Here is a 16,642-nt window from a genome sequence, read left to right as displayed (position 1 = left end):
AATAATGCTAGAAAGTTATAACATCTGCAGACATAAATTGAAAGATATGTATTGGCGTTTCATTACAGAATGGCTTGTGTAGTGATAACGTTCTCTAAATATGTACAAGAATTGCTGTAGTGTCTTCCTAATAGGAAAAACCTATATGGGTGTGTCAGCCTGCTTTAATGAGAAGTCAAGGTGTGCAAGAAGAACAAAAAGGTCTGTCTTCATCTAAAGTGTCAGATCACCCAGCTGCTTTCTGTAAAGGCTCTTACACATTATATTAAAAAAGTGAGTTAATTAAATGACAAATAAGCTGGCAGCAATGTAACTGATCAAGCCGACGGGTTCGTGTCTCGCTCTCCTACCCCCTTGCCCTCTCTCGTATACAACACTGGCAGCCCTAGGGGGGGACGTGCGTGTCCCCCCAGAGTCGTTCGTCGCAATAAAACAAGCAGGATTCCCTGCCGCGACGAACGACTGGGGAGACGCCCCCCCCAGGGCTGCCAGTATTGTATAGGAGAGAGGGCAAGGGGGAGAAGAGCGAGACACGAAACCTGCGGCTTGATCTGTTACATTGCTGCCGGCTTATTTGTCATTTAATTAACTCACTTTTTTAATATACATTTGGCCACAGCGAGCCGGCCACTTCAAACACTATACATTCGGCAACATTAACATTTGAAGTGACGTCAAGTATTCATGTTATTAGCGCCACCTGCCGACAAGCGGTTACATTAACACTTTTGTGTTAATGTGAACTTTTAATGTAATTAGCGCCACCTGCCGGATGCGCCCGGCTAACGGAAAAGTACCAAATTTACTTACTGCTCTGGAAAACTTATTTGCTCATGCAGTAAGAGGAAAATCAGGGGATGTACTGTACACTGAAGGTATAGAACTTTACTGTATACACAGTATTGTTACCATGGTTGCAGTTAAGTGAAATTATTTTAATGAAAGTGGAGTTTCCACTTTAAACGTTGGCTCTTAGCTAAATCTTCATAAGCACTCAAATGTTTTCTCACATTGCTTCCAGTGGCTGTCTGTGCCCAAGTGAGCGAGGTTTCAGTTCACTTCCTGTTCCTATTCACCATGTGACTTGTACAGGAAGTGAGGATAGAATCCTCCAACAGGAGTCTAATCAGCAATAAAAACCTTGCATACATTGTAATCCTTTGCCCACTTCATATAAACCTAAGATAAGTAGTTAAGGCTGTAGCTTTTTTCTTTCTTTTTATTGGGGCGTTGTTGTAATGCTGTAGACTTGCATTACTGGTTTTAGTTCAGTTATAAGATGCTGGCATGTTGCTTCTATAGTTTATAGTAAGTAAAACCTGTCTCTTGGCTAGTCTATAGTCCCTGCACTCAGTGTGTGCTGCACTGAATAGGATGTGCTAATATATAAGGAGGGGGAACACCGAGAGCCCATTATAGTGTAGTATGCACTGTAACTTATGGGTATAGAAGGAGAAGTATAATGTTATACTCACAAATCTGGGTTACCCTATCAGGCAGCCACTTTGAAGGCAGGTGGGGAGTATTACACCTGTCCTCACTCAGGATTAAGCAGTCACTCTCTGTAGATCGGAAAAAAAGGGAACAAAGTCCCCTCCATCAGGGGTGGACACACTTATTGTACAGAGGCGCTAAAAGTATAAAAGTAGGATAAAATGTTTTAAAAGAGAACAATGGGGGGTTAGTGGTGGACTTTCCTCCCACAGAAAAATGTTGCTTAATTCAACAAACTGATCTATTTACATAGTCCGGATAGATGCAACGCGTTTCGTGGGCACATCCCACTTCATCAAGCAATAAAATTGGAGTACAATCGACTCATACATTCTCAGTACAAGCTTAGCGCCACGTTGCATCTATCCAAAGTATGTAAATAAATTGCTTTTGTTGAATTGAGCAACATTTTTCTGTATCTATTTTGGGAAGGTAAGTCCACCACTTTCCCCATTTTCCTCTTTTAAAACTTTTTATCCTACTTTTATACTTTTGGGGCCTCTGTACAACTGTACAATGAATAGGATGTGCAGGGGCCACTATGCATGTGGGCAGGAGAGAGGGGGGACAGTTTATAAGCAGTTGTCACACAAAGGTCAGCATACACCGTAGCTACTTTACCATCAATATATGCAACATCAATATACTCTACATAGTGGAGGTGACCTGCCACTATCTTAAAATGGAGAAAAATAAAATGCTATAAGTACACTAGTAATAATCAGAGCCCATTTCAACATAAGTAGACTGCCCCTCACAGGGGCTCCCAATCTAATCCCTACCATAGTCATATGTCTATGGATGTACAGTATCATAGTCTAGGGGCAATTTTCAACTTATCTGTATGTTTTTGGCGTGCAGGGGATTGCCTGGAGGAAACCCATGCAAACATAGGGAGGATATTACAAACTCCGCGCAGATAGTGCCCTGGCTGGGATTCATACTGGGGACCCGGCGCTGCAAGGCAAGAGAACTAACCACTACGCCACCGTTCTGCCCTCAATGCACTTTAGGCTTGGCTGGGCAGCAGAGATTATACACAGGGCTGCTGTGGTATATGAGCACACTGACCAACTGAAGAAGCCATGCAAGTGCATTGCTGTCTGCTAATCATTTTGTGCAGTTCTGAATCAAACATTGGGCAATCCTATTAAACCGCATATTCCAGTGAAATATTCTCACAGAAGGAGGTATTGCACAATATCTCCTTGATAATCGCATGTTACTGACTCCAGAGAATATGAACAGTGCGTCTCTCTCGCTGTTAAAGCTTGTATTGCCAATTTCTGGAAGCAGAGAGCTGGAGCCCACAGCAAGGAAACCGGGTGATAACTCGGAAAGTGAAGTTGCTGTTGACAGCATTTTACAGTTGCAATGTTTACACCCTCCACTCATGACTCTGGCTCCATCCTCTTCCAGGATGATGGGGGGGGGGGGGCCTCATGTGGAATAGGCTGAGGGCTGCACGTCACAAAGTCTCGTGGGGTCGCACATTCCTCACTGCAGCCCAGAACTGCTGGCTTGTTTTACCCAACTGATGTGCAGATGGTTTCACTTAGAAGAGAAAAGTTACAGAAAAGCAGAATCCGACCGCTTGCTTGGCTTTCTGTCCTTGAGTAGAGGAATATTTGGTCCTCTTCTGACTGTGAGAGGTTTTGCAATAGGAGCAGCCTGGATTGCTGAAGGGATTTAAAGGGAACCTGTTAAGGTTTGCAAAGGCCACAATGAGATACTTACCTTGGGAGTGGGAAGCCTCTGAATCCTAAAGAGGCTTCCCCGTCCTTGTCAGCCATTCCAGCACTGGGCCTTCCTGTGCAGGCACTTTACCATGTCCTGCTTGGGCTTCGGCGTAAATAGCCAATTGTGGCCGTGCTACTGAGCAGTACGGACCTGCTTGGCTTTCTTCGGGGAAAGGGCCGAGCCGCTTGTACAGTAGCACAGACCCAGTCGGCTATTTCTGCCAAAGCCAGAGTAGGACATGCTAGTGCACCTTCGTGAGCTGTCGGCAACCTCTTTTTCTGGGATTCCAGTGCTGGAACTGGCCTGCGGAGAAGGACAAGGATTTCAGAGGCTTCCCCTTCCTGAGGTATGTAACCTCTAGGGGCACTTTTTGTTTCTTCAGGTTTCCTTTAAGGTGAAACACCACTGTCATTGAAAGGCACTACAAACATACCGGTACATACAGGCCTAATGTAGTTTTAAGTTATTAAGAATTGTTTCCTGTAGTTTCCCTAACAGCAATCAATTTTCAAAACTGACTGATGAATGATTAAACTTCTTTACAAGCCACTAGTCTGTGCTCCAATAGAGGAGTGCAGGCTGCCTGGACACTCCCCATCCTGCTGCATGAGCCAATAGCTGCACAGAGGAGGAGCTTATTGTTCATTTTCCACACCTGGACCAATCCATTGATGGGCAGCAAACTGACACTCCCATATAACAGTCTTGTAAGATGAATAGGAAATGTTTGAAGGACCTTATAGATAGTCATTACCTTAACTTCCCTACAATATGTATATGGCCCATATCCAGTTAACTTTTTCTCCTGAGATTTCTTCTAGGAGATAATTTTTCATCTTCTCTTGTCAGCTTGTCAGCACTTTACAATTGAAAAAATACAAAAAAAAAGGAGGTGAAGAAAGTACTAGCAATTATTTTGCATATATTCATGCTTGCTGGTGGTTTAAAAGGCATTTTATTGACAAGTTATTAAAATATCACCTATGAGAAAACTCAGGAGGATAATGTAATTGCATGTGGGCCTGTGAGCTCCAAAGCAGAAACACACCTCTGACGCTCAAAGACAACACATGATGAAACTGGATGAAGAGATTATTAAGCTCTCCAATAAGCTTTTACAGCTCCACTTACGAAAGATAAAGGCCTTTGCCTGATACAGGAATGTTGTTTTAATCACTTGAGGGAGATTAGGGAAAAGCTAGCCAAATAAAACATGATAATCACCAAAACAGCAAAGGAACGTTCACCTAGTCCTAGACTGTTTATTTTGTATAAATCTAGGGCGCCCCCTGGTGACCATCTAGTGTCTAAACTCACAGAACTCCAACCTGATGCATACGCTACATACATTGTAACCATGTATGCGTCACTTTATATGTCAATATCATTGTACTTTTCCTAGTTAATCTCTATTTCCTGCCCAAGGTGCTGGGACATAATTACGGCTGCACTATTCTGACACCTGCTGCTAGGGGTTACAGTGGTGATGTCATCAGGATATCGCAAACGCAATGTGATTTCATTGCAATTTTTCCTGGATGAGAGGAACACAAGGAGAAACACTAGAAGCAATTTGATCGGAATCGCAAAAGTATTCATTATAAAATAGAAATGACAAATGGCATTTTCCATTACTGCTATTTGATTTTTGTAGAAATGAAAATTGTGCGATTCCAATCGTAATTACGCTTGTGCTAGGCCTTCTGAATTGCAAGCTTCACAGTGAAAAAAAGGGACCCACTAGAAAGAGCAAATTGGTAGCAATTTTTGTGGTATTTTTTGGAGCCATTTCTGGCATTTTTAAAGCGATGTTTAATTTATTGCAAGTGATTTGTACAGCGATTGTGATTTGTCACTGTGAGCACTGCAAGCAAGGGGAAAAAAGAATGGTTTGTTAGTAATTACCACTATTCAAAGTACATATAGAGATTATAACTATCTGTACGCCACCAATAAATAGCTAATATCTGTACAGCACCAATAAATAGCTAATACAGCTACTGCAGGAGAGCCTAATGTGGGCCCTTTGAGGTCCAAGGCCCCTGATGCAGTCATAACCACTGCATTCCTATTGCTGCAAGCATATTTTTTTAAATAAAGCATAAAGGAGGATCTAGAATGTACATGGAAGATTTTTTTTTCTTAGAAGTATGATGTACACTCTGGGCTTCAAAGATGTAGATTCATGGGAGATGCCCATTCATGAGCATATCGGAGGGAGTCCCAGGATGTGATTGTGAAAGATCACTGAGAACAGCATTTTTGCTATGGAGAACACTGTTGTGGAGTTTAAACTGACATTCAGAAGAGATTTTCACAACCCCTGTTGTATTTACAGTAATAAGTAGCCTCTCAAGCAGGACAGAGCCATTGTTCTGTCATTAAAGCAGTCTAATAAAGGCCTGTACACACGCTAGATAGGCTGGAACGACGGGTCCGTCAGACCCTCCCGCTGGGCTGGCGTTCCAGCGACAGTCCGGCGTGTGTACAGTCTGTCAGGCAGACTGATAAGGCTATTTCTGAACGATCCGCCCGGCAGATCGCTCAGAAACAGCCTTATCAGTCTGCAGACAGACTGTACACACGTCGGACTGTCGCTGGAACGCCCGCCCAGTGGGAGGGTCTGACGGACCCGTCGTTCCAGCCTATCTAGCGTGTGTACAGGCCTTTAAGGTTCATACACACCTACCAACTATCTGTCAGACTTGTCTGTTAAGCCCCATTCACACGCTCAAAAGCGGTCTTTTATGCAGCACAACTGTCCAAAAGCTTCTGTTGTGAAACAAGTTGAAACAACTAAAAAAAAGTATTTTGCTATTGTTCAAAAAGCTGACAAGACTGATAAGAAGTATATCCAACTGTTGGATTGACTTCTTATCCGTCGTATTAGCTGTTTGAACAATAGCAAAATACTTTTTTTTGTTGTTTCAACTTGTTTCACAACAAAAATTGTATGGGGCTTAACAGACAAGTTTGGTGGATAGTTGGTAGGTGTGTATGTGCTTATGTGGTTATGGTTATGTGCTTCAAATAGATGAGTAGGCCAGCTGACTAGGCCAAAGTAGGCCAGCTAGGGAGTGCTGATCACATTCAAAGGGCAATTTTTTAAAATAAATATAAACAATGTTATTTCTGTTGCACACAATTTGATGGATAATGCCTTTAAAGTACGTTAAACAAAAAAAGAATGAAAATTAAGATTAACAGCTGGCCTGCATCTAAAATGTCTGGAAAGTCTACTTGAGAAGTTATCTCTTTATAATGGTCATAAAGAAAACAGACAGAGCGTTGCAAAAAAACTCTATGGGGCAAAATGCATCAACCCGCAGCAACCAATCAGAATCCCTGATCTGAAAATCTGATTGGTTAGCAAGCTGTGTGCCCTCATTGCTGCAATGCATTATTAAATAAGCCCAAAGCGCAGTGTTTTCTAATGAGGACTTCTGTCTTAAGATTGTCTAATCGCCATTATAAGCTGCAGTTGGCGTGATGTCAGCCATTTTGTGAAAGGACCAGATCTTGTGAATCCCTGCTCCATGGCCGCACTTAGTTTATTGGCTTGTCTATACAATTAATGTTTATTATGAATGTACCGGTAAGCAACATTTCCACAAGCTAGTTGCTACAGAAGCCGCTAATGTTAAAAGAACCAATGTTGCACCAGACACTTGGACTATAAACCCTGTAATATTGAAATTCAGTTAATCCGGGACAAAAAGAGAGTTTTGAAGTATGTGAAAGATTTAAAGAAGGTGAATTATTGCTAAAAACAGGTCAGTTGGCTAAGAGGGAGACTCTTGGTTACCAGAAGGATGACTGGTCCAGCCTAATGGCCAATTGTAAGAGAGGGTGATTTATTTATGGTCAATAAGATGCTAATAATTCAAATGTTTATGCTAATTTTATGTAAATGCATGCGGCTTGAAAATAGATGAATCAGATACTACCGCTTCAGCAATTGGTTGATGCATTTTAAAACTTCATAATTTTGCATAAAATCTGCATCATCAGTATTATTTGCATCTCATTGATCATCCCCCTACTTGTGAACATGAGGAGAGCCGTGTGTGATCTCTGTACTGCCCCCTGCTGGCCATGCCTGGCACTGCATCGCATGTAAAATTACATCTTTCAATGTTAACTGAGTAAAAGCTGGAAATGGGGCTGCGGTTTCCTAGCAGTATGAATCAGAGGATAAAGTGGACCTGTTGCTTCATATTCTGTAAAAGAGAGGGTAATTGCAAGCATTGTCCTTGTGTTGAAGATTTTATTGCCTTTTGAATGAGAGATATTAAAGCTCCTCAGTCACTTTTCACACATGGGGCTTGATTCACAAAGCCGTGATAACTCATCATTGTCGCGCTAGCGTTTTTGCGCGCAAACGCAAATTTTTGTGCGCAGACATGGTCGTTTTCGCACAAAAATTCCTGTTTGTATGAGAAAATTCATTATTGCGCGTGAAAACCGCTACACGCGTTATAGTGCGCGCAAACCGCTAGCGCGACCGTGATAAGAGTTATCGCAGCTTTGTGAATCAAGCCCATGGTGGTACAAAGTCCACCTTATTATTCCAAGAGATGTAACATCAGCACTTTACAAATCTCGCATCATTCCTGGGAGATAGATACTTGTTTAAGGTGGATGAGGAAACCTGAAACAAGAAGTATATGGAGACGGCCATAGTTATTTTTCTTTTAAAAAGTGCCAGTTGCCTGGCAGCCCTGCTGCTCTATCATAAAAGGATTAAAGACAAGAGGATCAGCAGGATAGCCAGGCAACTGGTATTGCTTAAAAGGAAATATATATGGAGGCCTCCATATACCTCTCACTTTAGGTTCCCTTTGAATACTCCTCTTTTCTCTTCCCAAATTGTTACTAGCCACCCTTAACAGCCCAATACCCACACTAGATGGTTTTCAGCTAAGGCAGCCTCTCTGGGCTGCCTCTGCCAAAAATCTAACCTGTACAGCAGCCCTTTACCCTCTCCAATGGGTGGGGCTATGGTTGTATTGCAGTCCATAAATATCTCTATCCAGTGATGGCTAACCTTAGCACTCCAGCTGTGACAAAACTACAAATCCCATCATGCCTCTGCCTCCCCAAGTTATGCTTAGAGCTGTCAGAGTATTGCAATGCCGCATTGGACTTGTGGTATCTCCTTCACAGCTGGAGTGCCAAGGTTATCCATCACTGCAGTCTATACTCTTTATTTCACCATGTGTGAGAAAGTGCAAGGAAAACTTTAATCTCCACCTCCCTCATCAATAAAGCCAGCTGTACATCCAGCAATAAAGAGGTTAGGCTGTGGGAAAGTATTGGTGTCTGTTAAACCTAACTCCATCACTATCTAACTTTCTAGCAATGTACACATATTTATATGAAATGAATGGATATAGATTCTGCCATTTATTACTTGTTTGTTAATGTTCAGGCTCCTGGGCTGTAATGAACCACTGGTTTGCATGGTCAGGAAATCAACTGACCACATGTAAATGTGGATAATGGCCCTGAACTTGAACCATCAAAAACAAGTCAGAAGCACCATTTGTCTTTTTACAGGTTCCCTTTACACAAAAAATGAAAAGCTTAATTATTGGACGATTCAAGTAAAGAATTTACCACCCATCACTCTCCTACCTTTCTAGCCTCCTGGCTGGAACATGAGCCTGCAGCTAGCCTTTCTCTCTATGGGGTTGTGGCCTTGCCGGTGATATCCTCACTTCTGGCCTGTGAACTGATGCTGCTGTGAATGTGACATTAGCATGTTGCTAATCAATGAAGGAACTGGCTGGATCACAGCAACCACGATCACTTTGGAGAAATCAAGTGACTTGCTTTTGATAATGGACATGTAAAATTCCTACAAAGTGTTATTCAAACTGACCACTAGAGGCAGAGCTGTGCCTGATGCATCCGGATGCCACGGTTGACCACACTGCTCTGTAGAACTGTTCCTCCAGAGGTCACAACTGACTGCACAGATGGTGTACCCTGCCCTCTGGTGGTCGGATGCGAGGCCTGCAGGATGCGCACGTGTTATGGACTATATATATATATATATATCTTGTTACAGACTGGAGACCTCTGACTGCACACAGCCATTAAGCTGCCTATAAGTAGCTCTGTTTGGAATCATATTTTTGTACTTTTAAGCCTGTAATTATATAAGACACATATCTGACAACATTTATCTATGACACACAAAAAGCATACATTGTAAACTGCTATGTGCATAATAAAGGCTTTCCCATAGAGGTGTGTTTATTAAACACTTAAAAAAAAAAGTAAATATTACTGTTTCATGTGAAGATTGCCTAACCACCACTTGCTGTCACTAGGGCCACTATTATGTCACAGGAGGCTAAGTTACCACTGCTGTGTGGCGGGAGGCTGAATCACCACTGTCCTGTCGAGGGAGGCTGACTCACCACTGCCGTGTCACTGAGCCCCCACTGCCGCATCACGAGAGGTTAAGTCACTACTGCCGTGTCAAAGGAGGCTAAGCCACCACTGCTTCATCAAGGGAGGCTGAGCCACCATTGTCATGCCACTGAACCCCCACTGCCACATCACGAGGGGTTAAGCCACCACTATTGTGTCAAGGGAGTCTAAGCCACCACTACCCCATCAAGGGAGACTGAGTCATCACCGACGTGTCACGGGAAGCTGAGCCACCACTATCGCGTCAAGGGAGTCTGAGTCACCACTGCCTTGTCACGGGAGGCTGAGCCACCACTGCCCTATGGCAGGAGGCTGACTCACCACTGCAGCATCGCAGGAGGCTGAGCCACCACTGCCGCATCATGGGAGGCTGAGCCACCACTACCCTATCGTGGAAGGCTGACTCACTACTGCCACGTCACGGGAGGCTGACTCACCTCTGTCTTGTCACAGAAGGCTGAGCCACCTCTCCCACGTAATGGGAGGCTTAGCCACCTCTGCCACTTAATGGGAGGTCGAGTCAAACTACCTGGGTAACGTTCAAATAGGTTATGGGGGGCTGGGTGGATGTTTTCCTGAAATCTAGTCATTTTCACAGACGTGAGAAATAAAGCTTCAAGTTGTTGCTTCCGAACCAAGAAGAAAGATGTCCCACTAGACATCTGTAAGCAGACTCATCCTCCTTGTGTATGGGCCCAGCTATAGTTGTGCCATCTGCAAAATTCAGCGCCTTTGCAGATGGACCTGTGGAGATGTACCCATTTTTCTTTAATGTATTTTAAAGGGAAGGTCCAAGCAAAATAAAAAAATGAGTTTCACTTACCTGGGGCTTCTACCAGCCCCATGCAGCCATCCTGTGCCCTCGTAGTCACTCACTGCTGCTCCAGTCCCCCGCTGGCAGCTTGCCGACCTCGGAGGTCGGCGGGCCGCATTGCGTACATTTTTACGCATTCCCGCTAGTGCAGAAATATTAACACATACATTTTTACGCGTTACTGGTTCAATGCGTAAAAAATTACGCATTGAACCAGTAATGCGTAAAAATGTATGTGTTGATGTTCCTGCACTAGCGGGAATGCGTAAAAATGTACGCAATGCGGCCCGCCGACCTCCGAGGTCGGCAAGCTGCCAGCGGGGGACTGGAGCAGCAGTGAGTGACTACGAGGGCACAGGATGGCTGCATGGGGCTGGTAGAAGCCCCAGGTAAGTGAAACTCATTTTTTTATTTTGCTTGAACCTTCCCTTATAAAGACAACAGCCAGTCTTATGAAGCTGGCTTAACATAAACACAAGTTAATTTGCACTATATAACCCAAGTTATTATCCACTATGTTGCAAAATTTTACAGACTTCAGCTAAGTCATTTCATAATGAAAGATTAGTGAATATGTGCTTGTGCTCATATGCTGCACCCACAACAAATTGTGTGTGGGACCTGCCAGGGTCTCTTTGTGGGCCCCAGCCAGTCCATCCAGCGTCCGGCATTGTGCCCACCCTCGCTGCCCCAGCTGTACCAACAGGGACCAGCCACTCTCAGCCTCAGGGCATCGCGGTCACCACCAGCTCTAATGGCCCTGGACCCCCCCAGCCACCATGGAAGCCAGGCCATCACCTGGCCTGCCAGGCCCACTACTGTTTGCTGGCCAGGTTCCCCCTGGCCCCACAATGAAACCTTTTGTCCTCCCTGCCTAATCTATGCCCCACTGTACCACCTCAGCCCCTGTGGACAGATTGCATAGCACCTGTTTCGTTGTAGTGTAAATTTTGAGTGCCATAAACTGCACCGCTCAATCAGCACTCAGACCCACTTTATTCCCCTTCTCTATTTTGTAATGCTGTCTATGTATACCTTGTGTATGTGTATACTTACAGTATACTGTTCCATCACTGACCTTGTATGTGTCAAAACCTATTCCTGTACTTGGCAAATAAAATCTGATTCTGACTGCCTGGGTTTATAGGTGCAGATCAATGGAGTAGCCCAAACACTATAGCCTCATACACATGGTAGATGAAACCCTGCAAGGCGGACGACAACGATAGCACCTCTGTCGAGATCGTAGAGTGTGTAATACAGCGACCACTGATGTCCTCAACACCAAATCGACTGAGAAGATTGTTCTCACCCCTCATGGTGACATGCTCCTCCCTCAGGACCAAGGACGTCACAGAAAATAGGTACAAATGCCATATTTATAAATAGAAAAGCCACTATAATTACACATAGAAATATATACATATAAAGACATGTCAGTCTTATCATAATGTTAGTACAAAAATATTCTATAGGAAACAGCTGTGGTCATAAATGTTCAGCTGCTGTCTTCCCGAGAGGAATGAATCCAGCTCCTGCCAATCCACCTTCATTGGTCGAATTCCTCCTATTTTTTCTTATTGGCTCCTGGACAGATGTCCTTGATCAGACACTCAGAGCACCGAGGGGCCACAGGGAGGCAGACCTGCTGCCCAAACCCCACCAACAGCCAATTAATCTCACTCCAAAGGTCCCTGTACAGAAGAACACAGAAATGGTCAAGCTGAACGGTGATAAATGTTCACATCCACTTCCTGTGAACTACAAAATCCACCTCCTCATATAGACCTTGGCCCACATGCAATTAACCTTTTCTTCTGAGTTTTCTACACCTTGTCATTAAAATGCCCTTTAAACCACCAGCAAGCAAGAAAATACTCAGAACATTTTTGACAGTACTATTTTACCTACTTTTGGAACTTTTTCAATTACAAAGTGCTGAAAAGTTATTTCAAAGAGAAAATGAAAAATGATCTCCCAGGAGAAAAAATGAATTGCATAGGTGCCATGGGCCATATTCGATTAACTTTCTCTCCTGAGTTTTTTGACCAGAGATGGTTTCACACCTTATTAATAAAATACCTTTCAAGCTCCCAACAAGAAAGGACATAGCCAAAATTAACATTACTTTTGTAATCCACTTTTTAAGTACTTTTTGAATTTGCTAAAAGTTGGAAATTTCCTTTTGTAGAAAAGACAAAAATGATCACCTGGGAGAAAACTCTGGAGAAAAGTGAATTGAATAGGGGCCCTTTCTCCTGGGAGTTATGTGAGCTTCGGCTTAAATAACTTGTCAGCACTTTGAAATTAAAAAACTGCTAAAAAAGGACTGAAAACGAATAGCAAAATTATTTTGTGTATTCCCTTGCTTTCTGGCTGCTTAAGGTAAGTCTGAAGCAAGAAATAAAAAACAAAAACAGATACATACCTAAGAAGAGGGAAGGCTCTGGGTCCTATACAGCCTTCCCTCTCCTCTCCTGGTCCCCTCGTTACAGCACTGGCTCCTCCTTTTAAATCTCCAGCCGCGGAAGGCTTCGGAACTGGCAGCTCCATATTGCGCATGCACAAATGCAGGTGCTCGCGCATGCGCATCGGCTCGTCTTCGGGAGTACTCAAAGACTTTCGTAGCCTACCGCAGCAGCAGTCAGCAGTCTCCGACCCATTGGTCAGAGACTGCTTATGGGGAAACCAGAGGTGGAACAACAGGACCAGGAAAGGAATGGGAAGGCTCTATAGGACTCAGAGCCTTACCTCACCTTAGGTAAGTATCAGGTTTTTTTAAATTTTCGCTTCAGACTCCCTTTAAAGGGCATTATATTGATAAGGTGTGAAAATTTCACTAGTAAGAACTCAGGAGAAAAAGTGAAATGAATAGGGGCCATGGTCTGTACAGTATGCTAGAGCTCTGGGAATTAAGAATCTGTGTGTGTCCTGCTGAGTAGATTGGATAGTGGACTTCACAATTAAAGTGGATCTGAACTCTTGCACAGGAAACAAGGAATACAAAGAGAAATGCAGCCAGTGTGTTTTTAGAGAGAAGAGCCTGTCTAATCCCCCCTCATCTATAACTGATCACAAGTGTAATTTGATCTGTAAGCTGTGTGAACTTCAGCAATCTAGGAAGACACAGGAGTGCACTGGAATCTACCTTGGTTTAGGAAATCTATTTAAAGTGTACCTCGGGTCAATAAAACATCTCTAAGGGCCCGTTTCCACTTGTGCGGTGAGAATCGCCGCGGTAAAAATTTGCATGCGGATGCGAATTTCGCATTCGGCGTATGCGAATTTTCATGCGAATTCGCATTTGCATGAATGACGATGTATATGAATTTAACCATGGCAGTGCCTGTGTGCTTTTCCATTGATTCCATGCGAATTCGCGTACGAATTCGCATGAAAATTCGCATACCGAACCCGCATGCGAATTCCCTATTAAATTATATTGTATGCGAATCGCATAGCGGTATGCAAATTCTGATGGCTCTGCCATGCGGATTTTTCACGCGGACTAAAACGCTCAGAAATCCTGACAAGTGGAAACAGACCCATCCACTTGTATTGGCTATGCGAATTTGCATGCAGCAAACACATCCGAATTCGCGATAGTGGAAATGAGCCCTCAACAGTAATAATCATTGTTAACATTTTCATAATTGTGTTGATTAAACGTTTTTACATTACATTGGCTGTATTCTTTCTGGTGATGGTTCCACAACACTGCCATCTTGTGGACGCCTGGAGTACTTCATGAAAAAACCCTTCTTTATACTGTAATGGCCACAATATCTGATTGGTGCAACTAGGCTGGAGGAGGGAGGGAGGTTACATCACATCTCCCACAACCACCTGTAAGTCTGGCTGCAAATGGGGGGGGGGGGGGGGGGGGCAAATTATTTGACAAGAATCCACAAAGTACAAATGAGAATTTTGAAGATCTTAGAGATTTGAGCACGATTTAAGTAAGAACAACCATCTTGTGTAATGTTTTAATTTTGCTTGAGGTGCTCTTTAAAGGGAACCTGTCACAAGGAGAAAAAGAGGGGTTATACTCACCTGGGGCTTCTTCCAGTCTTCTGTAGTCTGTGAGCTTCCTCGGGTCTGTCTGGTTCCTTCCGTTTTGCCACCAGCCTAGGTAAAGTCTGCAACTTGGATCAGTCGGGAATACCGTGCATGGGTGACCCCAGCTATGTATGTACCTCCGCGCGACAACATGGTCAGGAGCGTTCTGCACCTGTGCAGTTACAAGCATTAACTAACTGCAGAATGCTCCCGGTAATGCGCAACTGAGGAGGCACGAGGCTGTGCATGCGCAATAGTCCACGACTACCAGAGCTAACAGGCTGACAGCACCAGATGGACTACAGGAAGCTGGAAGAAGCCCCAGGTAAGTATTCCCCCCGTGTCTCAGGTTTACTTTAAATTGTGGTCATCAATGAGACAATCTTACCGGTTCTATGTAGTAGAAGGATAAACTGAGTGCCGTATTTGCCGCCGTATAAGACGCACCTTTTCTCCCCCAAAACTGGGGAGAAAAAGTTACTGCGTCTTATACGACGAATTCAGGGAATCCCCAATCTACGAATGCCTTCCGATACAAACGCCAAGTGGAGGGCTCCCTGCATTGTACCCCTGTGTGTCTGTAACTACCCCAACCCCCCCGGTTTGTCTTGTTCCACTAACGCCCCGTGTATTATGAGTGTAGCCCCAACGTGTCTCACCTAATCCATTGCTCCCGAAGGGAACAAGGACCTCTTCTTTCACGCACTGCTCCTCTAGTGACAGCTTCTGCTGATCACATCATCGGACACACACACATGGGGTGGGGAGGACAGAAGGGGACACAGGAGGAGGCAGGAGAACATCTACAAGACACTCCTGGAACATGGATGCAAAGGTTTAGTATATTTTTTCCCCCTGGTTTTTGCCCTCTAAACCTAGGTGTGTCTTATACGGCAGCAAATACGGTAAATATACAGTGGGTTGCAAAAGTATTCGGCCCCCTTTAAGTTTTCCACATTTTTTTCATATTCCTGCCACAAACATGAATCAATTTTATTGGAATTCCACATGAAAGACCAACACAAAGTGGTGTACACGTGAGAAGTGGAACTAAAATCCTACATGATTCCAAACATTTTTTACAAATAAATAACTGCAAAGTGGTGTGTGCATAATTATTCGGCCCCCTTTGATCTGAGTGCAGTCAGTTGCCTATAGACATTGCCTGATGAGTGCTAATGACTAAATAGAGTGCACCTGTGTGTAATCTAATGTCAGTACAAATACAGCTGCTCTGTGACGGCCTCAGAGGTTGTCTAAGAGAATATTGAGAGCAACAACACCGTGAAGTCTAAAGAACACACAAGACAGGTCAGGGATCAAGTTATTGAGAAATTTAAAGCAGGCTTAGGCTACAAAAAGATTTCCAAAGCCTTGAACATCCCAAGGAGCACTGATCAAGCGATCATTCAGAAATGGAAGGAGTATGGCACAACTGTAAACCTACCAAGACAAGGCCATCCACCTAAACTCACAGGCCGAACAAGGAGAGCGCTGATCAGAAATGCAGTCAAGAGGTCCATGGTGACTCTGGACGAGCTGCAGAGATCTACAGCTCAGGTGGGAGACTCTGTCCATAGGACAACTATTAGTCATGCACTGTACAAAGTAGGGTTGCCGCGATTTACCGGTATTACGGTATATCACGGTTTTACAATGCACGGTAATCACTTTTAGGAAATACCGTTTTTTGCTGTATTTCCGCATCCCCACCACTGCTCCGGCATTGCCCTGCTCTGTGTCTCCCTTCCTAACAAAGACAAGCTCCCAAAGCTTGTTCTTGATTGCGGGAGGCTTGCCGATATGAGTGCAGGAGCTGGGCGGTGATGCGCGTCCTGTAATGACGCGGCCACTGCTGGAGCGCACACGGCGAATGATTTTCCCGGCAATGTATCTGCTTGTGTTTTTTTTTTTGTATTGTGGACTGTACCACAAAGGCAGAGGGGGCGTCACCAGGTCATTCCTGCAAAATAAATAGGCAAATGAGAAAAGGCTACAGCCCGTTCTCCCTTCTGCTAGATGCATGCAGCCCCCTGCCTCCCCCGACTGCAGAGCTGACATAAACACTGATACAGATCAGTGTTCATAGGAATG

At 44.0% G+C, this 16,642-nt stretch overlaps 2 protein-coding genes across 2 annotated transcripts in view; one reads left to right on the top strand and one right to left on the bottom strand.

Moving 5' to 3' along the window:
- NHERF2 (NHERF family PDZ scaffold protein 2) overlaps positions 1–8,983 on the top strand; it is a 138,570-nt gene extending 129,587 nt beyond the window's left edge. Inside the window, exons 5-6 of the mRNA XM_068247297.1 lie at positions 6,936–7,073; positions 8,880–8,983. Of these exons, the coding sequence (XP_068103398.1) occupies positions 6,936–7,073; positions 8,880–8,983 (242 nt within the window). The remainder of the gene's footprint in view (positions 1–6,935; positions 7,074–8,879) is intronic.
- Positions 8,984–11,867: 2,884 nt separating this feature from the next.
- Positions 11,868–16,642, bottom strand: part of NTHL1 (nth like DNA glycosylase 1) — a 39,977-nt gene continuing 35,202 nt past the window's right edge. Inside the window, exon 6 of the mRNA XM_068244341.1 lies at positions 11,868–12,183. Within this exon, the coding sequence (XP_068100442.1) occupies positions 12,057–12,183 (127 nt within the window). The 3' untranslated portion in view covers positions 11,868–12,056. The remainder of the gene's footprint in view (positions 12,184–16,642) is intronic.

The sequence above is a fragment of the Hyperolius riggenbachi genome, chromosome 7 (assembly GCF_040937935.1).
Source record: "Hyperolius riggenbachi isolate aHypRig1 chromosome 7, aHypRig1.pri, whole genome shotgun sequence".
In the NCBI taxonomy this organism is placed as follows: domain Eukaryota; kingdom Metazoa; phylum Chordata; class Amphibia; order Anura; family Hyperoliidae; genus Hyperolius; species Hyperolius riggenbachi.
This window is presented reverse-complemented; position numbering and strand designations above follow the sequence as displayed.